Below are 27970 nucleotides of genomic sequence, written 5' to 3'. Positions count from 1 at the left end.
AGACACAGTTCATCTAGTCATGTTGTTTTACTTTAGTGAATCAATGGCCTGGCTCACTTGGCTGAAGACTTCATCCACTGGCAGCTCAGAGTCCACCTGTGCAAAATCAACACGAGACCACGTGTAAAAAGAATAGAATGTACAGTATGCCAGGATTTCACACATTTTGCGTTTCAGCGTCCACACTCACCTTCCGCACGATACCTCGGACCTCGTAAAAGGAAATAACAGGCTCAGTTGCTTTGTAGTACAAGTCCAGACGCTTCTTGATGGTCTCCTCGTTGTCGTCAGTGCGACCGCTGGTCTCGCCGCGCTTCAGAAGCCTCTTGACCATCGTCTCTGCTTTGGCGTCGACGTACAGCAGCATGAAGGGTTTGCCGATCTGGGGAGATGGAAAAACATACAAGCTTGTTTCTATCGGAGCAGGGATCAATTTAAGCCGAAGTCTCATGCGCTCTCTTACCTTCTTCTCAAACTCCTCTCCCTGCTTCACCTCACGGGGGTAGCCATCGATGAGGTAGCCCTTGGAGACGTCAGCCTTGGCAATCATGGCATCCCTAATCATGTCCAAGACTGTGTCCTGTAAGCATGACAAGTTCTTGCAGTGAAACAAACAATCTGAAACAGTCTCTCTTACCATCGTCCAAAGATTAACACTGAACTTTGCCCCCAACTAATGGAATAACTTGTAGAACACTTTAAAGCTTAAACATATCAGATTTTATATCTAAAAAAAAAAAAGGTGTGGGATAGAAACTTAAAGCTGTTTAATTTAATTTAATTTAATTTAATTTAATTTAATTTAATTTAATTTAATTTAATTTAATTTAATTTAATTTAATTTAATTTAATTTAATTGGTTCTGTAAGTTTGACTGTTCTGTATTGTATATGTGGATTATTATTATTATTTAAATGAACTATAACTGGCATGCGAGGAGGTCTTTCTTCTCATAAAAGAGATTTTCTATCTCTGGTTAAATGAAGGTGATATTAGGTTATAAAATTCAAAAAAAAATACCACTTCAGATAAAAGACGGTACTTTAAATTCTCATTAAGTCCCCCCCCCCCCCCCCCCACCCCCACCTTACCAGAGGCACAAGTTCTCCTTTCTGCATGATGGCCTGGAGATGCTTGCCCCTCTCAGAGCCAGAAGCCACCTCTGCACGGAGTAGATCCCCAGACGACAGGTGGGTGTATCCGTACTTTGCTACGATCTTCTCACACTGTGTGCCCTTTCCAGACCCAGGTCCACCTGAAAAAAAGAAGGAGGAAAAGGTGAGACAGAAAGCACTGACATGAAGAGCATAACTGCTATTTGTTAAATGTGTTACTGCTAAAAGAGAGACTAGAAAATTCAAAGTGTACTCACCCACAACAAAGATGATCTTGGCATCTTTAATTTTGTCTGAAATGAGCAGGTTCATTAGTCACAATGTGTAAGCAAATGACACTTTCTTTTAATAAAAAAAAAAGAGTTTTTAAAACAAACCATGAGGTGGGTTAAATATGTAATCTGTCGTGCAAGTATTTCCCATTTTTTTCTGAGTTGCAGCATCGAGGCAGTTGCCCGGCCCACTAAGCAGTTTTTGACTCTGCTTGCTTTTGTGTAGGTTTGTGCTATAACTCAAACAGTGTTGCCACAGCAACTGTTGTCACCAAAGAACATTGTGTAGCAAGGTATAACTACATACAGAAGGCTCTAAGAAAAAGTCTTAGTCGTAAAAACTGATCACATTATTGTTACAAAGAACTAAAAAGAAAGACCTGGCTTTGGTCTTGCTTTAAAAAAAATGCCTCATGTATTATTACTTAATCAGAGTTTGTATGAATATTGTATGAGTGAAACATTTGTTTGAATCAGATAGTAATATAAATAAATTTATGTCTCAATAAAAATGGAATGTCATCGTAACTAAATACAGTATTTTCAAATGTCAAATGAAAGACGCCTATTGTATTCTCGCAAATCACCAGAAGAGTGCAGCAGAGTACAAGAAATCAAATGTATTCACCTCCTTAAGACCAATATCGAAATACAATAGTGCATATATACAATTTACACATGATTATTATTTACCTGCCATTGTGTTGCGTCAGATGATTTCCTTCAACTAATGGACAGAGAGGGAAGAAAATTAAAATCATAACAGTTAAAATTATAATAATACCTAATATATGTCACATCTTTAAGGGAGTCCACTATTGTACAGCAAAGTAAGACTTTATAATGTCAATAGTGGATCATTGGTGATACTCTGAATGTACCTATTTCCCCATTTCCTCTGGATAGCTATTGTCGTGTTGTTTTTACCCATATCTGTCTCGCTGTCTTCTTTATGCATGCTGAAGATATGACATAAAAGGACCTTTGATAATTTCACATTAAAGGACAGAGCGAGTTGTTGTTTTGGTGGTGGGTTTTTTTTTAACGGCAGTTGGCATCCATAATGTTGCATTTCTGCATTAGATTTAACCGACTTCTTCTCTTTCTTTTCATTTTTAGAAAAGAAAATGAGAAGAAAAAAGGAACATGACAGACTGGGTCATGTAGGAGTTTTGTAACTCCAGAAGATGGCAGTAATGTAACATCATGCCTGACGCAAGCTGCTGTTAACTTTATACAAGTCCAGATTTTGGCTCCACAGTTTGAATGTTTCAATTAAAAAGGACCAATCCCAATAATAAACATATATGGAGTAGCTTAATCAAGGTCATGCACTGTCATTATTAATGCTTTAATTGATCCAGAGAATCCAGACAATATACTGTATATGTAGATATACATATATCCCAACTGACATCACTGAGACCAATAAAATCAAGGTGACACAACGAGAAGGTCGGTTATTCATCTGTTAAGCTAAAGCGAGGTGTGGTAAAGAAAGAGCTGCCTAAGAAATACAACAAGCTGTCTGTCCATACCTGAGGCACTAGAGACAGCCAAACAAAGGCTCACAGCCCTGGCTGCCCGCCTGAAGAGGTACACAGGAGAGGTAGAGGCCAAGAGAATTTACAGGATATTCACCATCAACCCATCCCAAGGTCTAATCTCAGTGGCAGGGTAGTCAGACAACCCAGGGCTAAGACTGAGCAACACTGGAAGAGCAAATGGGGGAAAAAAAAAGGCATCACATAAAAACAAAGCCCAGTGGGTGGCAGACCTGAAAGCAGACCATAGCAACATCCCAGAATAAGACCCAGTAAAGATCACAATGGCAGACATCCAAGACAGAGTGTCCAAAATTAAGAGCTGGGCAGCACCAGGCCCTCACATGATACATACTGGCTGAAGAAGCTAACCCTCTCCTCATTAATGCCTGGCAGCACAGACGAACCAGCTGCAACTGTCTGGGAACCACCCAGAATGGTTGACCTCGTGAAGAACCCCACAGGGGAGCAGTACTATCCAACTACCGGCCTATAACCTGTAGGCACATGGTTCAATATGTGAGCAGAGCCCAGAAAGGAATTGGCAATAACACCAGGGGGAGCCAAGCACCAACTACTGGTCAACAAGGCAGTCCCAAAGTACTGTAAGACCAGGAACACCAACCTGTGCCCTGCATAGATTGACTAAAAGCCTACGACTCAATGCCACACAACTGGACATTGGAGTAATTGGAGCTGTACAATATCAACAGGACTCTAAGGACCTTCATCAAGAACTCAATGGGACCGTGGAAGACGACTCAAGGAGAAGCTGCTGTTCACAAAGAGTGGCTTTGGATACCGATTCCCAAAGTGGGGCAACAATCAGCCATTCCCTCTACATGGATGATCTCAAGCTGTGTGCCAAGAGTGAGCGGGTCATTGAATCACTGATCCCACCCCACAAAGGTCTACAGTGAAGATAATTGGAATGTCATTCGGACTTGATAAATGTGGCCGAATGATCTCAAAAAGAGGGAAGATGAGAAGAACTGAGGGCACAACGCAAAAATAGTAGATGTGCAAGACAGCTACAATGACCTTGGGGTACCGCAGGAAAATAGGAACCAGGACATATCTACACCCAGATCCTGAGTCAGCTGAATGTATGGAACAAGAGCCAAGCCAAAAATACTTACACCCTGCTGCTAATAGGATACCCTGCTAGCATAATTGATATACATACACACACAGTCTTTATATACAGTGTATATGATAGTACTGGTAGTATTATAAATATTGCTGTTAATTTGCCTTTCTCCATTTAAGGATGAGTATTTTGAGCACACGTTAGGATTTTTGCTTCAATCATTACTGAGACTGTAGCATGAGTGAGTGCATTAGTAGCGTTCAACATCCCATTGTGCTCTAAATGTTTTATGACTATCTTATGACCACAGCCACATAGTTTCCTGTTTACAGACAAAAGAGAAAGTAGAAAGGGTGTCGGCCTGAGTGATTGGGCTATATTTGAAAAGATACTACTGTATATTTTCAGTGTCTTGTGCTCATGGTTATATGTGAATTTGACAGTTAGATAGTTGTCACATGCCAAAATAACCACATAGTTTTGCATTATCTTGAACTATAGGGAAGTTCTATGTTTCCACAAATCTACTGTGTTGAGTTACGCTGGTAACTCCAGTGTCCAGGAAACTCACATCACACACGTTTGTTTAAATCAACTGATATGACAAGACGATACCATTACTTTTCTTGTGAGAGCGGTTTTCCAACAAGAAGCCAACAGCTGATTTCTTTGGTAACATGCTGACATCCAATCTATGACTTGGCACGGTTGCACTTTGATTTCGGTGTGGTTGCACACAGAAAATGACTTGCTGTGCAATAATAAAATAATAAAAACAAAAGTATACTGTGTGCTGAATATTTTGTTACATGACCTGAATTTGACCTTGTGGCTCTTTGTGTCACTTTGCCTGCTATTCAAACAACTATGGTGGCAGAAAAAAAAAAGAGCGGAGACATTTTGCACGGGTGCTGTCGCTTCTCAAGTGTCCAGTTTTATGTCGGCGTTCCATTAACCCTGGACTCTGGTAAATGTCATTTGGAGGCCATCATCTCAATCAGCACAGGTCATGTTAGGAAATACCACGCTGGCCTATTATGGTGTCCTGCTCCGCCAGACATGCTCTGGTTTTAATACAGTCCAGACCACATTACATGGCACTCTGTGCGGGAAGTCCATTCCAAACTGTGTTGGATGATGCATTATTACTGGGCAGCAAATACAAGGGCCCTTATGTATTGGCAGTATGGTTATAGAATAGTATCCACAGGGATGCCTTCGAAAAGAGTGATGTCAAAAATAGCTTGCTCCCAGCGCCGATGCCTCTCCCTAATGTAATGTATTTATGTCTCAGTCTATTGTAATCACACATTCCCTCCATCCATTTTAGATGCATCCTCTGACAGTTGGAGAACAACAGTTGTAAGTTTTATTTACACTTAATTAATCAATTGAAGGATACATTTTCACTTTCAAAATATTTGCAGATTAGGAATTTTCGCTCATGAATACGTTCCCAATGTTGAGTCTCTTCCAGAAGAGGAGGTGCTTTATAAGCTGAAGTCCAACTGAATTCAAAAAATTTCCCGATGTATGTGAATTACACCAAATAAACTTTAAAAAATGCCTGGGAAGGAGAGATTTCACCATGCTCTACTAACGCAAGACATGAGTTCATTCAATTCGAACTTATGCACAGACTTTATTATTCCAAAAATCTGCAGGCGGCGTTCGGACCCACCTTTTTTGAATTTGTCAAAAATCATTTAATGTATGATGTACGGCTGTGTGTTTGACCCAGATATTAAATTATTTTGATTTTTTTAATTCACTAATGACCCACACTGTAAGACTGGGCCCCAGTTTAAGACCTGGCTGACTGATATAACACATGGAGAAAGTTCTATATGAGATGACTGACAGTCTTCATAACTCGTATGATGTTTGGCAGCCATTCGTGGATCACCTTGCAAAATGTAATACAGCCTCCAACTAATTGAAAAACAGTGTGCTGTCCGCTCTTTTCATTTTAATTTTGTAATTGAATTAGCTGTACTATTGGCACAGCAGTGCCCTTTATATTTTATCCTTAGTATTATTATTATTTTATTGTTATAACTATGCTTGTTCTTGTATATTCTGTGTGGTTTAGGAAAAATTCAATCCATATCACAGATTAAAACTGTTGGGTGATGCAAGTGTGGCTTTGTTCTGATAGATTTCCCAACTCAGGCTGTATCAGTACTGGAGATAACGTAACTAGCACACAACTGAGTTCAGTGCAAAATGCCAAACTACTTCATGGAGACGCAATCAAATAGGATTTTTTTGTGAACTACTCTTGAAATTAAATACACAGATTTATGACTCTACCCCACTTTCCCATCATCTCATCTGTCCCTTCCTCATGTCTTATAGCTTTTGTAACATTCTCCCTGCTAAAAAAAACTCAGCCCTACTGCAGCTGTTAAGGGATAGTGTGTCAGCGACAAGGTGATGAACTTCTTAGTTGCTGCCCATGAAAGTACCCGGGAGTGAAAACAAAGTACAAACCATCTTGTATGTGTGTGTGGATTCCCTCTGTTCACTGTTGGTTACATAGAGACTCAGATGCATTTTAATCGGGTGTCCTGTCCCTTTAAGGGAGAACAGGGGACTCTTTGACGTCAGTGCAGTGAAGAAAAAAATATTCCATGTTGTTAGTGAAGGGATGGAGCAGAGATGAATTCAGAGTGTGTGTGTGTGTGTGTGTTTGTTTTCAATTGTGAGGTACGGTTCACTTCTTCCCACTAGAATCAATAGCACTCAGCTGCTAATCAGCTGCTAATGACAATTACTGAGGCTAAAAAGCATGGCAGTGGAATTACACTGCCCTTCAGGGTGCAGATGAAGAGGAATGTTAAATTGTCAGGAGAGAGAGGAGGCAATACTAGGTTTTTACCAGAGCAATTAGATCATCTATTCAGGGTCATTACTGTGCATGACACACACACACACACACACACACACACACACACCCACACAAGCAACATGTCTTTCCACTTCACAGAAAAGCCCACTCTTCTGCTTGTATCAACCACTTTAAACCATGATTGGCTAAGAGAAAGCAGATACCGGTTTACAGTCACATCCCTCTGTTATTCTGTTATTCTTCATCCCATCAAAGAGCCCTGCCCACACTCCTCCTCCTCCTCCTCTCTGACAGCTCTGCTCCTCACTCCCTCTGCCATGTCCCTGCCTTCTCCTCCTCCATGGAGCTTTTGTCCTCTGTACTGACCTCTCTTTCGCGCTGTGGCTCTAGATCCCAGTGCAAGGAGCTGCTGTCCCTGGATCCCCGTGAGTGTGTGTATGCGCAGTTGCTGCTGAACGGCGGCCCTCCCTCCCCCGTGCTGCGCCTTTTTATAGTACAGCTGAGCCTGTTCAGCCTGCGTTGCATTCTGGGTGAGAGCGAGGAGTGATCAGCTGAGGAGAAGGAAGGAAGGAGGGAGGGAGGGAAGGAGGGAGGGAGTGAAAGGTGAATGACGGGGAGCAGGGCTGAAATTAGAGGCAGAGGGACAGTGTTCAGGATCAGGTTTTAGTCGTGGTTTTAATTTCATGATTTACAGTGTTCAGTGTCTGGCTCTTTGTCAAACCTGACTGGAAGCATTTATCTATTCAAATTGCTGAATGACCAGAGTTTCACTTCCCGACACTTTTCCTGGCTGCTTCTTTGCATTTTCAGTCACACTCCAACCGAGTTTTACTTTCACAATACTGCTGTTGCCTCCATCCGCCTTGACATTAAATGAATCACTAAAAGACAAACACCGTTATTCTGAGAAATAGTCATGTGGAGCGGATAGACCTTATCAACATTGTGTGAGGTAATCTGACAATGTTTATTGCTTTAATTTTATGACATTTATAGGATCTTGTTTATGAGGATTTGATCAAAAAGAGAATGATAACCTTTGTAAATATTGTGTAATGGCATGGGAGTAGGTGTCATCACAGGGTAACACATTCTTCACATCAACTTGATGTTGAAAATCAAGTTTTTCTTATTTTGGGGCCTTTGTGCTTCGTTCCTCTCTAAAGAATGGGCTTGAGAAATCCAATCCATTCATTGAGGCTGAACTTATTTGCTAATTTCACAAATGAAATTCTGCACTACAGAGGTCAGCGTTACGTTAAACTTATGTGTAAAAAGCCTGACAAGACTATGGTTTTTTTTTGTATCCAAAAACAGCCGAAAGAAAAACATCTGAAACATTTTATTAAAAGCATGAAGGGACATATTCATGTCTTTAAATGGAACATAAATACAAAATATTTATATGTACAAATTATGGCAGAGGAAAAACGCGTACCACATACTTTCTTTTTTTTTTATAAATGTTAATTCACAAAATACAGAAAAAAGAAAATATCTAATGTTGCTCCCAATGTGTTTGTTTTAATAGAAGAGAGATGACTTAAAAACAGAACCAGTATGATCTACACTGTGATCCATCCGGTTTCAGAAATCAGTCTTTCTAAGATTCCTATAAGGTCTGAGGTACAAAAATGAGGTAAGCACTAATTCTGAATAAAAAAAATAGCCCAAAGGTAATTTTTTTTGCTTTTTTTTTTTTTTGCTTTGTGCAGCAAACCCAAAGAGGAGCGTTTGGAGCAGAATAACACAATTACAACATGGTCATACAAATATTCAGGATGGGAATCACATTTATCCACAACCTGACGGCACTCTGTATCTCACAGAGGTAATACAGGGTTTTGACCACAGGGAGGCACTGTACCAGCACCACAAAACCCACAATATTGTTCATGGTATTAGACTCAAAGCTTGAAGCACCCACTTTCTCCATTTTCTTTGTTTATTTTTTTTAAGTAAGTTAATAATAATGGCAGTAAGTAGTAGTCTGTTATTAGATGGGCAGCAGAGAGCATCACTTTAAAAAGACAAGCAGAAATATTCAGGAGTTTGAATTATAACACTCTTACATCTATAAAATAAACAGCTATTTTATCATTTTTGCAAACCTCAAGTTACTGCATTTACTGGTGCATTTTTTATTTTTATTTTTTTTAAAATGCATAAATCCACACAAACAACAGTTATGTGTGAAAAGTTTGTCACAGTCAGTCTTTCGATTGGAATCATACTTGGTCAGAAAAACAAACGTGGTCCTCAGTCGTGTTTACACTGTCTGAAGCAGCCTGATTAACACTGAAAGGCCATGCCCAATACTGTGACTGCACAAATAACACCACTTCTCCATGAGCAATGGGAACCACAAACATTGAACGATCGAGGCTATCTACACTGACCCACTTTAGATTTTTTTTCAGTGCAAATCTATAGTTTCTCTCTCTCTCTCTCTGATCTCCTTTCTTTGTTTACACCAACTCCATTCCCGTCATTAAATCTTTGTGATTTCCATGACTCGAGTGACAAAGCTCTGCGTTAATCATTAGCCATCGTATGCTTCTAGAAACCACATCTGACACAAGCGAATACAATCTTGAGTCTGAGAAATGCTGATTAAGGCATTAGAATGAGTTCATCGAACCGAGTTCTCTTGCTGCGTTTCTCCTTCCTTCTTAAACCAAAAAAAAGCTCAAATTCTGCTCAATTCCCGTTACATTTACACGCATTTTAAAATAATACACAGACCAACATTTTATAGAGCACCAACTATTGCACATTTGAATTTGTCTTGTTATGTGTTGGTTCAGCCTTGTGCTGTTTTTTTTTGTTGTTGTTTTTTTTAATGTTGGCTCCTCCCTCTTTCATTTCTTCTCCTTTTTTTTGTTTGTTTGTTTGCCGTGAAGTGCAGTGTCATTCACCAAGTCCTAGCTGGAAAATCCACCAGGTGGCTCTGGATCAGAGGACTCTTCATCGTCCTCCGTGGGCAGGTGGACACGCTGCTCGTCCATGCGCTTGGCCTGCACCCGCTGGATTAGACTGAAGAAGTCTTCATCAGGCACTGTGGGGGCGTGGGGGCCAGCTTCTGGCGGGGAGCACCTCTGATCATCAATCCTGGAGGACTGCCGTTTAGAAAGAGTGAAAAAGTATTATTTGCTAAAACTCCCCATTTCTTGATGACAACCCACTTTATGTAAGGCAAATGCAGTGGCTGTCGTATGAGAATGGTCTTCATACCTGGCACTTGATGAGCATGTTAAAGAAGTCATCACTGGGCTCCTGATGATCTCCCTCACCCACCAGGTGACCTAGATTGTTGTGAGTGATCCTCAGGCCTGGAAGGTTACCGACATTAACCCTCTGGTCATCAAGGCGGCGGCTCTGAGAGCTGGCAATCAAATCGAAAAGCTCCTCAGTCTGAGGGGAAGTGGTGATTGCAGGATCTAAGACAGGAGAGCGAATATGTGATGGAATTGGTTTCAGTTGTACACGTCCTAAAAGTTAAGACTCGTCATGATGTTTCCGTGAAGACCCACTGACCTAACATCTCATTCAGAGGAGCCACAGAGTTCGCGGCATCTTCTCCTTGCTCTCCGTCCGCGTCATCAAAATGGCAGCGCTGGTCATCCATGCGGCTGCTCTGGAACTTGCTGAGGAGGTCAAAAAAACAGTCTTCATCGGATGGGTCACTGCCCAGCTTCTGAAACAAAAAGAAAAAGAAAAATCAAATCGTAAAAACCCTCATGTGTTTGTATACTCTCCTAATAAATACGCAGCTCAGACGTGAGTAATCGCTACGAGGACATAGTTCACCCAGTTTTTATTGGACTATTTAATTCAGTTGAACTGCATTTGGATCAAAGAAACACAATCTGCAGGTGAAATGATTAAACTCATTACCATTATGAGTTGCATAATGAGGAGTATCAAGATGACCAGCTTGTGGAGGTGATTACCTCACAAGGGACGGCCTTCGAGGAGATTCAATCTTGGCCTAGATACTGAAACTGGGACAATATCATGACGTATAAGACAAATGTGTAAAAAAGACCAACCACCCATTTCCAAGCACCTCAAATAGTCCACACGGTGTTATCCTTAAAAAAAATGAATTTAATTAGTTTTGAGGCACTAACATTATGCAATTGATTTTTTTTTACATAAATATAGTACGTAAAGCTTAAAATGAGAAGGATGATCTGCTTGTTTCAGATCATTGGGCACTGCTGAAAATGCACATGTAACTGTAATCAATGATCAGCTGATCAATGACCTCACACCCAATGTTACTCTCCAGTTCTTGCGTTGAAGCTGTGCGAGTGCAGTTGACGTGTGTAGGGAGGGAAATGTTTTAGTTACAAATACACAAGCTGGAAAAGCAGGAGGAGGAATTTATAATGTTTGACCAGCGCTGCTGGAAAACTCAAGTCAGGACGCAATAATATGGCAGGGATGGACAAAAAACTGCCAACAAAAGGAATTTAGATCAGATAAAAGTAAAGCAATACAACATAAAAACAAGCTGCTGCGCCTTGAATAGAATAACAACAGAAGGAGGGATTATATCTCCTCAAAGGCTTTCCTTAGAAATTCCTGGGGTCTGTTCCACGAAGCCGGTTCACTCACATATCTGGGCAAGTGCCGAGTAAAATCTAAATGAAAATAGATCATTTGAAAAGCTTAAAATGAACTGCTAAAATGTTAAAATTATAATTTATTATTATATAATAAAATAAACATATATGTTTCTATTGACAGAAAATGGCAAACTGACTCTGTACTATTGACTAAACAACTTCAAAACAAATGTATCATTTTCAAAATCAATAATTGTTTCTGAGATTCAATCATCATTATTAAAAAACACAAATTTCACAATGAAATATTATAAATATACAGTACTTTAATAATTACTGTTATTGTGCTACATGTCATATTATACGATGCATTAAACGTCAGTCCACTGAAACAAACAAGAGGGAACCCCAATTTAGCATATTACAGATCATCATGTGGGTCCTGCAGCAAAAATGAACAATATGCAAAGTAACTGCAAAAGACTTTGTCTCACCTGAACAAAAACAGACAGACAGAGTCCTGACACCACTCTAACAATATCACTGAAGTGTCAACAGTGTCGCGATTATAACTTGCACAGACAATTGACACATATTTAAATCCAACCCTTACTTTGCCTTGTGTCAGCCGACTCTTGTTTTCAACCAACACTATAATAAGATGCTCTACTGAAAGACTTGTATAAGAAAATCACCATAAAAAAAGTAATACAGAATTAACACAGAGGCTGTAAGTATACATTTCCGTGTGTCTGTGATCTAAAGAAAGTCTGGTTTTCTTCGTACCATGGTGGTATAAGAGCTGTAAAACACAATTGAATCATCTTACCAGCACCACTTCTTTTTTTGTCCTCTATCTGGTCGACTCCCCCCCTCTCTCTCTTATCTCACTCTCATTGCTGTCTGAGCTCTCTTTCCTCTTTGCTCTGTCCACGCATCTCGCTCATACCTACTTCTCCCCCTACTTTACATTGCTCTCTCTCTCTCTCTCTCTCTTTCTCCCCCTCTCGCTCTGCTCATTTGCTATACTCAACACCCTCCCTAAAATTTGCACTCCTCCTGCATCTCTCCCCTCTCACTCTCTCTCTCTCTCCTACAGGCCATTTTTGTCCTGTTCATTCACTGTGGGAAAACAACTCATTATGGGAAGCAAAGCAGAGGGGGCTGAGCCTGCGAGGAGGACAGCAGTTCTGTGATCAAGGTCAAATTATCAGGAGAGAGGGAGAACTGGGGCTGGAGGGTGAAGGGGGGGGGGCAAAAGGGGGGGAGGGGGCGAGAGATGGGCACATCTATGAGCAAATTGCATGCCAGCACTGGCAGTGAGCAGAGATGATGCCCGTCACATTACAAAGTCCTCCCTGCAGATGTTATTTACTTGCTCTGTGCACACTAATCAGGTGTGACTTACAGGCAGTTTCCTCCCCGTGTCCTTGTTGACCCCCCCTGATCTGCATGGGTCTCCCCTCACTTCCCTCTATGTATTGTCCAATTATAGTAGGCCAAAGGTAGAGAACAAGGGAGAGAGGAACATGTGATGAGGAGGGAGGGACAGACAGAGAAGGACACAAAGTAGGGAAATCAACTTGTATGTGTGTGTGTGTGTATGTGACCTAGATCTACCTACATCTGTCCTAAAAACAATCAAATTGTGACTTTATTTGGCTGATGACGACCATTAAATTAAGGTATGTTGGCAGTGCTTTTTTCAATGCTGTTAAAATAGTTCACTGATGTTGAACTTAATGATTTTCAAATCAGAGATCTTTTAAAGCTTCAGTGAGGAAACTCTATCGCCAAAAAACACAGACTCGGAAAGAGAGAGAGAAACAGAGCTGTCTTCTTTGCAAAAAACTTCGTTTTTTCAACAGCATTTCTGTTGTGTATCTGTCTTTTACTGTTGCATTACTTGTCCAGGCTGCAGCAAGCATAGAGCTGTGTGGTGCAGACACATGCAGACAGACACATGCAGGCATACAGTGTAGTCAGGCAGATTAGGGGAGCATGCATTTTTCAGTATTAAATGATCATGTTCATGAGAAGCTAAAATTGTGATTGTGGTAAAAAATATGATCGTAAAGTTCTACTTTTTAAGGAGTAGAATCCCCGGCTGAGACTTTTTGTGGGCAGTTGTTGGGGGGTTTTCAGCCATAGTGCTGATATATGAAGCCGCGTCGCTTTACTCGTGCTATTTGCTTCTTTCGCCTCGCCCAGCGTCACTCTGTGTACAGTGTGGCAATGTCACCACAGACATAAAAACTAAAAATTGCCACACTGAGAAACACAAAGGGAGTCATGTGGAGATGATAGACTTAACCCACACTGCGTGAACTCATTTGACAATGGATTGCATGTAACAGACATTTGTTCATATTTAAAAGTACACGCTACACAGCTTTTAAGGCTCAACTAAGTTTCAAATATTATCTTCAAACCATAGATTCTTCAAAAAGGTTCAACAAACTTCCACAAGGTTTAGGTACTGAATCTTTTTTTCTTCTATACAGAAGAGAACAGCTCAAGTTCACAGAGCCACAACTGGGATTTAAAGACTTGAAAACAAGTCGTCACCGATTAGCAGCATTTCATTTTGGTTGCTATTTCCACTCTGCTGTGATGACCGGCCATCATGCACACCAGTAATCTCCTCTGGTTTCTGGAAGAGCAGCATCCTGATTACAACAATTAGCATTGTCACAGAAACGGGGCGTGATTAAGTGCCACAACGGCAGCTGTGAAGTGACATCTGCGCCAGGAATCGAGTTCACAGCAAACGGCTCACTGTTGGCATTTAATGAGAAGATACCTGCAAAGCCGACATCTGACATCTTTTGGTATGAGCTCGTGGGAAATTAAAAAGTAATGCTCCTAATTTAATCCCTGCCTAATTCTGCTCATCATTTCTTAAAGCAGAAGCCCTAAAGACGAGGAAGATGAGGAAGAGAAGAAGTGAACAAGTCCAAGTCTTGGAACTGTATTCAGAGTGCAAGCAATGTTTTCTTCAGTAGCAGGAAAATACCAATGATATTTAATTTTACTGCTGTTTTTTGAGTTTAGTTTTATAGTAATTTTAGTTATTATACAAAATTCAAAAGGATACCGTTTGTTTTGTTGTTGTTTGTGCATCATTTTCAACAGCTTGTGTGTCCTGATAGTTACAAGGCTATATATAGCTTATCTTTAAAGCAATGGTTGAACTTTTGGGAAATGAGTTAGATGAGGAGACTGATACAACTCTCCTGTGTGGTGAACATGAAGCTACCGAGACGAGTTGGTTGGGTTAGCGTACCTTAGCATAAAGACGAGAAACAGGGGAAACTAGCCTTATACATGGCATGATATATTGACAAAGCGGATCATTGCAAAAGCTAAAAAGAGAAGCCAAGACCAAAAAAAATCCACTCACTGGCACTGGAGTCGGGACCTGCACAGTGATGTCATCAGTGTCCACTGGAGAGTCCAACCACGGCCTCTCATCTGATGACTGACTGTCAGGATAGCCTTTCCTTTTACCAGGCTGTGACAGCTGACTCTTGGATCTCTTGGATATACTTTCCAGGTTGGTTTCTTGGTTCTCACCATTCTGCATTTAAAAAAAAACAAAACCATGACTCTTAGTGGGGAATTGATCGATGCGTTTGTATCACATTTGTTAGCCATGCTCTCTGGAGTCCAGTATGGGAAAGAGAGATCACCTTGTCCGAAGAGTACTTCCACAGTTCTACGCTGTCCATGCTGTTTATCTTGGTGAATTTGGGCCTTGCTCCTACAGATAAAGAAGAGATGAGTAAGCAAACATAACCATGAGATATAAATAGTCTGTATGCAGCACTTTCCTAGTCTTGTCTAGTCTAGTCTAGTCATTCACACATTCATACAGTGCATCTACTATATGTGCAGCACCTTTTCCATCACACAACTTTCATACCTATGTGTCAGAGGGACACATCGGCATGTAAAGTAGCAGAGCCGGGAATCAAACCCACAACCTTCCACTTGAAAGACGACTCACTCATTGATCCACCGTCACCCACAAATATAGTAACACCCACAGTTTTACTCTACATGAGCTGCTTCAAGCATACAAGGAGCTCTTTGGTGCTGTTTTTTTTTGTTTTTTTTTGCTGCAGCCTGTCGCAGTGGTCCCATTAAGTTCACTGAGGCTATGAGGTTCACAGCGTGAATAAGGGTCTCTCTGCCAGCTCTGCACCAGAGAGTGAAATGTAGGACACGGGTGCGAGTTTTCTGCCAGGAGAAGAGTTCACAAAAGCAAACGTCACACAAAAGCCAGACTGATTGCAAAGATAAAGACTGCACAGGTGCTCCACACTTCATTATGTGACTCTTCAAATATCCTCAATGATATATGTGGACCATGTGATGTAAATCTGTCAGCTAGGATTGGCACCAGCTCCCCACTGTGACCCTCATGTGGAGGATAAAGCGGCAGAAGATGAGCGAGTGAGTGATGGAAATCTGTGAGAATCCTCTTTATTATGTTGTTTTAGAAACAAGTCTTCTTCCTGAGGCTGGGGCTAAAACAAGAAATTCGGTCTTGTTTGTAGTTACACATCCTTTTTCTGTTTATCTGTAATGTCTACCTCACCTTAGGATTTGTTTACATGACCTACTTACTGTATGTACACAAACAGAAACAAGCCCACACATAACAACTACAGGAATGATAAGAGGAAAATCTAAAAATTATATAAAAATGTAAAATGCCTTTAATCAGTAGTTTTAAGGTGATTAATAACAATGTGACGTATTCATTCAAAAAATCTCACCTGGGTTAAAGTTTATTTAGGTCCCCATTTGCCACTGTATTATACTACTATTTAACTTCTATTCTATTTAATTTACTGATTTATTTATAATTTCTTTAAGATAGCCTCACACACCGATATTAAAATAAAAATACGATTAAAAAAACCTCATAATTCAAACTGTAACTCACTTTTTGTAGAAAAATTCCACATCTCTCACCTTGCATTTCAAACTCTGAACTGGATGGCGAGAGGTCGCTCTCATTGACCCCGAGAACCTCCATTAGCTGCTCCACGTTCATTCTGGCCGTCAGTTCCCCATTCCTGTCTCCAATCTAAGGAAAACAATAAGAGATAGGCAAATAAATTAGGTAAAATGCAAAAAGACTCTTTATAAAATGGGATTTTGCGCATGTATTTGTTTAGAATGACTGTTTATGAAAACACAACACACTTCTTTCGAGATGTCCAGGTGCTTTCGGGCATAGTGTAGAGCTTGTTTGTGGTTTCCTAAAGACACGTATGCGTTTCCCAGACTCCAGCAAGCACGGCCCTCACCGACCCTATTAGGGCATGAACATGAGCACAAATGTAAAACCATAAAAAATGATTCAGTAGCGTACGCATGTTTGCCCTAGATACTGTTTAATTACACTCTACCTGTCAGTAAGCTCGTGGGCAATATACAGGTGTTTCAGGTGGTAGTCTATGGCCCTCTCGTACTGCTGCAAAAGAGTGTAGGTGTTTCCGAGGCTGTAACAGGCCTGAGCCTCCATCACCTGGTCCCTCAGCTGCTTTGACAGCTGCAGGGTATTCCTAAAGAAAAGAGAAAAAGGAATGAAGATAGTGGGTAAAGGGAAAAATGCAGGGAGTTACATCGCAGTTTTTGTATCAGGGTAAATTAATGAACTTGTACTTGACATAAGACAATTTTCAGATATTGTGTCTTTACATCTTGCCTCCACTAGATGTCAGACTACCCTCACCTGTAGTACTCCGTGGCTGTGTTGAACTGGCCCAGGAATATGAGAGCATTTCCTAGGTTACTGTAGGCTCGCCGCTCTGCCGCCTTGTCCCCAAATTCTTTGGCAATGGATAATCTCTGTGAATGACATAAACACAGAGTCAAGTCAAACCAATAATGCACTACATTGCGCTTCTTAATCTCAAACAAATACATTCACCCAAATTGCCATGGTATTTTACCCTTCTTCAGCAGTTTTATAGAGAACAGAGTCTGTTACACAAGTTCACACTCAATTGAGCACATCATGTCATGAGTGGAGGAGCTGATTTGATCCGCCACTGCCACAACAGCTCCTTCACTGTTGTGGCGGATTCGGCCACAGTTCCCTTTGTAACAGACACTGGTAGATAAAAGAGGAGAGACCAGGTTCTCCCATGAAGGAACAAGCCGTTTACACAGAAAAGTGAAAGGAAACGCAGGGAAAGTTAGCCTGAAGCCATACTTACCACTGACTGACCAAGAAACCAATTTCCTTCCCTTTTTTTTCTCTATTCAATTGCTGCACACAGGGTTTTGGTACAATGGCGAGATGGATCATCATCATCCACTTAAATAACAGAAAATACTGTTTTTATTCTTTGACTTGTAATTCCATTCAGGTCAAATCTGCTTTGTGGCCAGTTTGGTGCAGACGATATCAAGGCCACATACAAAGTCACACTGAACAGCAGCAAGGTGGCAGCTACCCTGACGTGAGGTCCCTATTCTGTTCTGGCACAATAACACAGGAAATGACTCTGCAGTAAACGTTAAACTTCCTCACCTGCCGGTGAAACTTGATTGCTTCGACAAAGTTTCCCAGCAGATAGTGTGTGTTTCCCAGGTTTCCATATGCTCTTCCCTGAGCAGCTCGGTCCCCTAGTTCTTTCACCAAACACAAGTTCATCCTACAAAAAGGAACAAACACATCACTTTAGCAGCAGCATGCAAACAGCATTGAAGCCGATTCTTAGCACAAATATAAAAATGTATAATTAATTAGGGATCCAGTTAACAAATGTATCAATGCTGAAATTAGAGATTAATACATATACGTTTGTTTTATTTCTTACAGGAGATAATTACTTATTTACTGTAAGTGTGAACCATTTCCATCACTTTCAATTGTTTTCTACCACTGCACTCTATTGAAATATGAAACAAATATAAGCCTGGACTTCACAAGAGGGCATAATGAGAAGAGAACAATTGGGAAAAGAAAGGGAACAATTTGTAAGAAGACATGGCGTTTGGAATTTCTCAAAATGTGAAAGTGTAAGAGCGTAACACCCTCTGAGCAGATCTTCTGGTAAAGAAGCAGAACAAATCGCTATTCATGCGGGTGGTTTACCCACAGACCGCTGTACAGTACATACTCATAAAAGCCGGTAGCCCTTTGCAATGTGTCTCTGACATCAGCGGGCAGATCCCCTGGTTCCTGGGTGCAGCCCCATAACTGCTGTTTGCCTTTCGCATGGAACACATTCCCTATGTTGTACAGTGCTCTGGCCTCTCCAACCTACAGCCAGGAAATAAAGAGAAGATACAAAATGTGTTTAAAGCGTGATCTGTGTACATATATCATGTATATCAACTTTTTCCAGAACCTGAATGTTACCTTATCGCCCTGCTCTTGAGAAATATCTAGATGTCTTTGACAGCACACAACAGCCTCGTCAAAGCGGCCCAACACTTTTAATGTGTTCCCAAGATTCCCACTGGCTTTTCCTTCTCCAATCCTGTCTCCAATAGTTCTAAGAAAGCAAAGACAGATGGTAAATTTAGTTAAATCACAACCATTAAGAGAGATGTTGCATAGCATGTTTTTAATTGGATGCTTACTTCCCAGGACCAGATCCCAGTGGCCCTGGGGAGAGTGTAATGTAACAAGGTAATTTTCTCCTGGGTCTTTAAACACTTCCCTGCTGAATAACAGCTGAAGTCACCACAGGGGAGCAGATTACACATTGAAGCTAAATAAGACGGTACTTGTCGACTTTTACTATATGAAAATCTTCCCTGCCTTTTAATGGAAACTTCAAAATCCCTGACAATCCTTACGCATCAGACAAAGAATATACAATCTGTTGGAGATGATGATCTGTTCCTTTTACTCTGACACAACCTTTATATTGCATAGATGAATCATGAGCATATTCTGGCATGCCAATAAACAGCTCAGCACCAAGTAAATGAAAGTCAGTTTGAAGGGACGTCTATGGGGCCTTGATTTATAATGCCAGTAAACATTTCCCTGTGGAGTTATGTTTAAGGTCTTCTCAGCAGCCATGATGTCAATTTTGTAAATGATATTCCGATTCAAAGAAGACTTTTTAGCATATATGATTGGACAGGGTGTGATTGACAGCTATTATTGCCCAATAGGTGCCTGGTTGCAGTTGACGCCTGTGAATTTCCAGTTTAAAAAAAACATATATGGGACTGACTGCAAATCTCAAGACTTCACAACAGGGGTTCATTTTGCAGCCAGAAGATTACATCCACTTTATAAAGGGTAAAATGTTGATTTATCTATGGTTTCAGACAGACAGAAATATTTAATAAATCTAATCATTAAACTGCTAAACATTTGATGGTTTCTGGAGGGCCCTGTAGCCAGTCCTAGTTGACACTGGGTGAGAGGTCGTCGAAAGACGAAGAAAGACGCAGCCACCTTATGATTTCCGGCAACAGTACTGCAGTTTATACAACGTCTCTTTCTACTTCCAAAGACTGGGGAGGAAATTTTAGTGCTGCCCAGAACACCAAGTCGGAGCGCAGAAGTAGTCGGACTATGAATCGTATTATCCAGGTATGTAAATCAGACTAAGACTAGCTCGGTTTTAGTAAGACTAACATGTTTACATGACATTAAGAAAAACCAAATCAGACTTTGGACATACATGTAAATGCACTGAGTGTATACCCTGGACAGGTCGTCAGCCCAACTTCAGGTAACAGATTCTACTGATTTGATTTACATTGTGATCTATTTTAGATCCAGTATGCCAAATTTTGTATGGTTTTATCTGAATTGCATTGCTAGAATAAATAAATACATCTCTTTCTCCAAGTTTTGTCAAACACAGAAAACTCACAAAACTTCTGATTGGTCAAAACCATTACTAGCAACTTGAAACCATTGTTATGTAAAGCAGCAAGCAAAGGGTGTAGAGCTTACCTGGCCAAAGTAAGGTCATGCTTGTGGTACTCTAGAGCTTTGCCATACTCCTTGAGGTAGAAGTATGCATTGCCCAGCTGGCTGTAAATGGCACTGAGGGTCTTCAGGTCTTCGGTGCCGACCTGGACGGCTGCCTCAAAAAATGCTGTTCCCCCTTTAAAGTCTCCAGCCTTGCATAGCCGCTCTCCTTCCAAGGCCAACTCCAAACAAGAGGCCTCCATCCTGAATGTTACAGAGAGAGATGTTCACATACATACAAAAAAACAGAAACAATTGGCATTAAGACATGAGATATATCAAAGTAAGTAAATGTACAGTAGTATGGCAAAGCAATTCCTTCTCACAGTAAGGAACAATTTGTCAGTGTCTCCATGACAACAAGATCTGTAGGCAGATATGTGGATTGTTGCCCTAGCAACTGAGTTTGAGCTCTAAGATGAGCACCTTGACAAGGTGTTACACATTGCGCTTGTTACTGCCCACACAAGTTGTTGTTTGTGCCTCTTTTTTTTGCTGTAACTGACTTATAATACAATTACAGTGAGTCGCGTGAACGATACTATGTAGGAAATAAACCGATGTGCTACTACGGAATAGTGTGTTCACAAATCAATCAGAAACCATCTATCATGTGAGCTGACATTCAAGGGACAAAATAATCATGTGCCAAATTATGAAATGCTTCTTTTCCATATTGATATATAGATACGGCAAAGTACACATCCTAGATTATTTGCATAATCCAGGATAAATTGAAGAGCAGCCTAGGTGGCTACAGGTCTAAATTCCAGATAAGGCACTAGAAGTAATAGGTAAACAAGGATTATCCTTGAATTCAATTAATTTTCTTAAAGGCCCTCTTAAAACAGTCAAACAAAACAACTCAATACCATAGTGAAGTTTGAATTGTTTTGGGCAATTTACTTCTGTCTTCTAGTTTGCAAAAAACTTGACTGCAATTACAATGCAATTACAAAGAGATTTATTGCAACTGTAAATTATTTATTTTACCAATGTTGTCTTATACGCTAGTTTTCTTAACATCTCTGTATCAAAATTATTGTGGCTTACAATTAACCATAGAGCAAAAACAGATAACAAAAAAAAAACAGTGTTCTCGCACTACCTGTGCTTTTGCTTGGTTCTCGTTTTATCAACGTACACCTGAAGCTCCAGGTGTAAAGGTCTGAGCATGGCTTGAGGCCGGGGTCCACGGTGAACCAGTCTACACATGGCTCTCTCAGCCCCAGTCAGAGGACAATGCTCAGATGCCATGAACAAATCTCAGAAACGCGACTAAGTCTTCACAGAGCGATTGCAGTTCACACAGGCAGTACACTGATAACACAATACATAAGGCTTTTGGTGTTATCAGCCAGTGATATAACCAAAGGAATTACCAGCTACCAAATAAAGTCCATATGAGGCTCATATTGTCCACTGAATAAGTCAAAAAGAATCCACAAAGTCAGTAAAATTCCTGCAAAATTGGAAATATTCCATCTGAAAGTTTCGACACGCAGTCTGGAACCAGCCAAGAATCACATCTGCTTTTCAAGTTCTCAAGAATGTTCCAGAAACTCTCTGATGATGGACTCTTTGCTCGCTACGTTGAGACGTCCATGAGGGAATTGTAGAATATTACATGAAAACGTGATTCCAGTTCCATATGTTGTGCTTCACAAGAACATGTCAAATAAAAATCTACGACAGGAGTCATCATCGTTGAGCCACATTTTTAAAAAAAGAAGAGGGATAATCTATAGGGAACACGAGAGAAAGCAGTAGGACAACCGCCGATGACAACGTAGAGAGTTGCTAATCCAGTGTCATGCACCTCGTAAAATGAGACCACACAGCAGCGTGAGCAGCCCAGTCTAATCCACCTATCTGCCGACTCCAGCAGAAACATTAGGTCACCAGCCAAGACTAATAAGACTGTGAGCGAAGGGGAAGTAGAGCTATAAATGAAAACACCGCATTTGTTCAAAACATTTCTGGAATATTCTCACTAATTTAGTTCATGTTCAAGTTATTTATATAAAAACCTTAAGACATAAAATAACACTCAGCTAAATTAGCTACATAAGTGCCACTTTTCACTCGCAAGTAAAAACAAATCACAGTAAAAGGTTTAACATCATGCTTTCTGGGTTTGGTTCTGGGAGTAATTAGGACACTGAAATGACAAACTGTTTGGTCATTAGCTGACGTGTGATTTATATTCTCTTTGTTTTGGAGAATTATCCTTTAGACATTGTGCCTGGAAGCTTTGTTGACAGACAACATTCCCATCTCCTTCCTTTCACATGCACATATGAGTACAAATATGTGTCTCCATACCATACCAGAGTTAGCTGTTGGACACAGCAGGCAGGGATAGCAGCAAGTGTCCTCAGTAAGCCATGACAGTGTGACCGTGAGACAGCAAGAACAATTCCAGGACACATTAACTAAAGCAGCTAAATGGAATTCAGCCCTTATCCATTTAATGATTTACACCAGCAGTGCTTTTCTTCCTTGACTTATGTGAACAGTTTACTGCTCCTCCACCATAGGTAAAGACGTTACAAGGTCAATAACTGACCCTTTGTGCTTTTCCTTATCTTATATCGCCCTTGACAATTGAGTGAGATGGGGAACAAATGAAATGCCAGTATGGGATGTTATTCTGATGTTCAACCTGCCCAGGGACTACAAATGGAAATTAGCAAATGGTACATTTCTGGCACATTTGGAATGTTTCATTGATGAGTACTATCCCTATTTTCTAAAAAATATACAAATTAAAATCAATAGTGCCATAAAACTGTTAAGATTTTTACTGTATATCACAAAAATCCAAAAAGGTTTAATATCATGGTGTTTACAACGAAATGTCTGATGCACAACCTTTTCTATAGAAATATCTTTACTGTTCTTTATTAAAAAAACACACAACTACGCCAGCTCAATTTTAAGTGGAGTTGAACTAAAAAGATCTGAAACATTCACGTTCCAAATGGTGAAATCAAACAATGACCTGCCTCCATCACAACAGCAAGTGAATCTTGCTGTTGTGATAGAAACAAGCCCCGGGGCTAATCTTTTAGAAGGTCTGGCAACAACAGAACAAAAGTCATAAAGTGAATAGAGCTGGTTACCAATGTAGAGAACAGACAATGAAAATGTGCAAGGTCATGTCCTTTGGCATGAAACAAACAACCTTACTGCAGCAACTACCATGGCAAAAGAAAAATTATATGCAGCTCTGAAATCTCTCAGCAGTAATGAATGGAAGCAGCAGACTAAACAATAGACTAAACTACATCTGTAAAAACAAAAAGAGAAAATCATTCAACATGTCAACAACACTAGAAACACATCATTTATCCAATCAATGCAAACGTCTTATATCGGTGGAAGCATGTTCTTGTGGAAGCACGACACTGAGGAGAGAAGAGAAGATGTGCAGCTGCAGATGGTAATGGAGACGCTACAAACCACCACCTAATAGTAAAACTTTGTCTTTTCACAGCTTGTGGAAAATGGGTGTGGCCTTAAGAAGGCCTGGCGACATGGCTCATGAAAACTAAAGCTGTGCAGTTGTAAAGTCAGAGGTAAATATGTACAGTATCATCACTCGTCTTGATCAAAGTCAGTAAATAAAAAGTACGACATGAGGCCTGGCTGAGGATAAACTGACAGACGGAGACGGATGAAAGACTGAGACAAAGGGGATTCAGGATATGGGCAAGACAGAGATTAGTCTCAATGAGATGACTTTCACAAAGTGACTTTCTGTCCTAGCATCTTTGTGGTTGGCAGAAGAATGGATCTGTGCAGTGTAGTGTGCCTCTCTCTGCTCTAATTGGTCTGTTTGGGAGACACTCATCCCATAATAGCCTGCCTGTGGTCTAAGGGAGACAGTCTCCCAGTGTTGGTACCATGGCAGAGAAGTTTACATAGACAGGTTGGGGGGGGGGCTGGTTGTAAGTTGAACATCACCATGTTTCAGATTTGACCATTCTCACTGTAGAAATTCAAACAATCAGCATTTGTCACAATAATAATCTTTTTTCAAGTCAGTGTTTGTCTCTGTTTTGTTTCCAGCTTGATGCTTGAGCCACCACAGAATGCTTACTGCAACTGCATTTCATTTCACCACAGTTACACAAGTTCTTCAATAAACTGCTTTGCTTCGCAAAGATGGAACGTATTAGAGTAACTGTGCATCTGTTTTTTGTTCTTGTTTTTTTAAAGTGGCACTTCTATTTAAATACAAGTTAACAAATGAAGTGCCATAGTGTATGACTGATGGATACAGTTAGAGGAGCAAGACAATCAATAAAGCCATACATACCAAAAATCAATATTACAGCACTGAAATAACTGAATCACATCTTAAGTTCCAGTGGAGAACACCTGTTGCCCCCATGTGGAATTCTGAGTTATTACCAAAACATTTGATTGGCAATAAAATCCACTTCTGAAACTTTTGACCTTCTTGCTTCACTATAGCGCAATAAAGGCTGGTTTGCTTCCACCTTGCGTCTATCAGTTATGATGTAAAACAAATCCCTTCCTCTGCACAGTGCAATAAAAAAAAAAACGCAGAGTCGCACGGAGCTGATAGGCTTAATCAGCACTGAGAGTGAACTCATTTGGCGACAGCTTGAATTAAACGGGACTCTTTCAGCTTTGATAATCAAATATGGGAACCACATAACCATTTTGCAAATTCATGGTTCTACACTACAGTTCCCATGTTTCTTGGCTCAGTTAAGAAACTCTGCGCTGAGCGAGTGGTAATCCAGCCATAATTACAGAGTGCCATGGCTAGTTGTCAGGGAAACCAAAGAGAAACTCTCTAGGAATGTTTTTTTTTTTCCTCTTGCTCTTGCATCTCGTTCAAATCGCTGCGTCTCCCGATTCTCTTGTAAAACTGTATTTTTATTCCCCTTAATTTTGTTTCCCTGAACAGATTCATAACCAATGCTATCAAAAGTGAATTACAGAATTCAACTTGTGAATTCTGTAATTTACTCAAGCCTGGGTTCTGTAAGTAAGGACAGTGAACTGTTCTGCTAGAGCAGTAGAGGGGTTGTGTGAGTCGAACTGTAATCTAAGTGTAGAGGATACCAAGTACTTTTATATAATTTGGTTTATATAATATCATAGAAGTAGAGACTTGATCCAATGCAAGCAGCATACCAAATAAAACACTTCTTTCAGTGTTGCTTCTGTCTATAACCTCACTCACTTTTCATTTTGACAGTAGCAAGTGCACAGAATGAACATCTGACTGGAACCAAAGGTAAGATCGATAAAAAAAAATCTTTATTGGTCCATTTAGTTTAAATCTGTTGCCACAGACCGTGCAGAGCCTCACATAAACACATGGGTTACTTCATCCCAACATAACTGTGGAGACAGTTTGAACTTCAAAGACAGATAATATAATATAAACTGTATACATCCATCACCCTCATTGCAAAAAGGTCATGTGATGACTTCATGTGTTTGTAAAACAGAGGGAGAGCAATAACAGAGCATAGACCAGGTCACATGACCATAACCAGCACTGTGACACACTCTGTATTTATCTTTGTGCATGCAAGTGTGCGTGTGGGACATGACAACCTTGCATGGTTTATGAATGTCACTTCCCAGCTCAGCAGTTACCATTCAGTCTCAAACTCTGTTTTGTTAAATATATTTTTAGTTTAATAACGGATCATTTTCAGACATGCCTTAGCTCAAAGTATATAACACAGTTAGAGCTACAGTCTCTGTTCACATCGGTGTGGTTTGACTTTGCCTATTCAATTAGTGTCATATCTGATTTAATCGACTGGAAAGCTCAGATCAGTGTGTCATTGTTGTGTGTGTCACGGTTAGAAGAGATTAGTAATGTTTTATTTTATATTATACATATACTGTACATACACAAAAGGGGAATCAACAGGTGAATCTGTCCCCAAAACAGAGATGGAACAGTGGAACAGGGCTGAGCAATAATTGAAAAGCAATACATATTGTGATATAATTTACTAAAATGAAAACAAAAGGGTTATTTATGTTTCACAAAGAAACAAAACTCAATCTATAATCACTCAATCTGTGCTTTGTCATTTATGATGATCAACTAATCTGAATTCATCATAATCACCGGTGACTGTATTATTAGTCAGTTTAAAAAGCACAGTTGTTGATGTATCTGGAATATATGAGAAAAGTAAAGAAGATAACAGTTGCAGCCTTAATAATGAGTATAATGTAACTCTCACTACTTTTTAAGCGGTCCCAAACTTGCCAAATGCCCCCCAGATCAATTCCATGTGGCCCGCCACTGAATATAAAGTTATATTGAGTTATTTATGTGTGTTTTATTAATAGATTCATTTTTGCATCTTAAATGTGTTCATATTGTAAAGTATTAATCGTTCCACATCAAAACAAACACTTTTATTTTGAAAAGATGTGAAATATCATCATAAATATTGAACAAACGCGACACTCAGTGGACCCCAGGTCATTCGAGTTTGAGCCCCCTTGGTTTGAAGCACAGTCGTGACGTGACACTGTCACTGTCAAACAGTTCAACTCATAACTGTTTTGTATCAAAGTATGCAAACGCATGAGCCACAGAGCCTGTGCATGTGTGTGCATGTGTTAAACCCGTGTTCAGACTCTCTCTCTCTCTCCTGTGTCCACGTCTTGACTTTAAGGCTCCTCTCAGTCTGCTTTCATTTTTTTCAGCAGCAGCAGCTCAATGACCCGAGCCAGGAATGGGGCTTGGAGCTGGACCCTGGCTACTGCTCCTGCTGCTCCTGCTCCTGCTGCTGAAGCCGAGGTTCGCTCTCTACGGGCTTTTTTAAAATCACTGAAACCTGGCTGCTCAGCTTCCCCAGCCTCAGAACTCGAACCCTCCTTTTAACCGAAGACCAAAAAGCTCCTAGCTGACAGCGACGGTTTTTATTTTATACTCTTCTTTCTCTGCCATTCAGCCGCTCCCTGTTTCTTCTTCTTAACCATTATTCTTACTAAACATGCTACAGAGGAGGATGAACCCCTCAGTGAGTGTCTGTTTTTGCCCCTACCTTGAGTGAAGCCTCTTGCTTGCCAAATCCTGCTCTACACCGTTAGCAGCCGCCTGAGCCATTGGACCGCTGCTCGTGTTGTGTGCCAGTCTCGTAGTTCCGTTCCTCCCGATATGAGGCCCCTTCACAATTGTTTCCTCCAGAGGCAGCTACTGTTTTCTCCCTCTCTCCTCCTCTCCCTCTTTCTTTCTCTCCCCTCCTTCCTCATTCACCAAAGCAATGGCAGTTGCAGAGGAAGTGAGGTATCCTGCAAAATACACAATTAAAGCACGCGTAGCCCCGCCCCCAAGACGCCACGTCATAGCCTGTGTATGTAAGATGTGATGGCAACAGACAGTTTCTGAGCTCAGTTCGAAAATATTATCTTTATTAGAATCACAGGCAGAGATGTGATAATATGTTTTGTGCATACAAAGTATTTTGTTGTTAACTTGATGATTTCACATACACAAATGTACGTTTCCTGGTTAAAACAAGGAATTATTTCATGTT

At 40.4% G+C, this 27970-nt stretch overlaps 2 protein-coding genes across 3 annotated transcripts; both read right to left on the bottom strand.

The window, feature by feature from the left end:
• Nucleotides 1-12: 12 nt before the first annotated feature.
• Nucleotides 13-7344, bottom strand: ak1 (adenylate kinase 1). Its single transcript, XM_058617094.1, has 7 exons — nucleotides 7239-7344; nucleotides 2081-2114; nucleotides 1373-1408; nucleotides 1092-1255; nucleotides 464-580; nucleotides 191-382; nucleotides 13-96 (listed from the first exon to the last, which is right to left on the bottom strand). The coding sequence occupies exons 2-7, from the start codon at nucleotides 2085-2087 to the stop codon at nucleotides 28-30; spliced, it is 585 nt and encodes a 194-aa protein (XP_058473077.1). The 5' UTR covers nucleotides 2088-2114; nucleotides 7239-7344; the 3' UTR covers nucleotides 13-27.
• On the bottom strand, nucleotides 2082-27696 carry gpsm1b (G protein signaling modulator 1b). Of its 2 annotated transcripts, none has more exons than XM_058617092.1 (15): nucleotides 27479-27696; nucleotides 20397-20618; nucleotides 18834-18969; nucleotides 18592-18734; nucleotides 18000-18123; nucleotides 17196-17311; nucleotides 16870-17025; nucleotides 16664-16772; nucleotides 16430-16544; nucleotides 15139-15209; nucleotides 14850-15026; nucleotides 10410-10569; nucleotides 10107-10312; nucleotides 7239-9991; nucleotides 2082-2114 (listed from the first exon to the last, which is right to left on the bottom strand). In XM_058617092.1, exons 1-14 carry the CDS (start codon nucleotides 27538-27540, stop codon nucleotides 9797-9799), a joined length of 1992 nt encoding a protein of 663 aa, XP_058473075.1. In that variant the 5' UTR covers nucleotides 27541-27696; the 3' UTR covers nucleotides 2082-2114; nucleotides 7239-9796. The 2 variants fall into 2 exon arrangements, with proteins under 2 accessions (XP_058473075.1, XP_058473076.1); XM_058617093.1 differs by lacking the exon at nucleotides 27479-27696 and adding an exon at nucleotides 22745-22834.
• Between the last annotated feature and the right edge of the window lie 274 nt (nucleotides 27697-27970).

Source organism: Solea solea, chromosome 19 (assembly GCF_958295425.1).
Source record: "Solea solea chromosome 19, fSolSol10.1, whole genome shotgun sequence".
Lineage (NCBI taxonomy): Eukaryota > Metazoa > Chordata > Actinopteri > Pleuronectiformes > Soleidae > Solea > Solea solea.
Note: the sequence above shows the minus strand (reverse complement) of the source record. Positions and strands in the feature narration are given on the sequence as shown.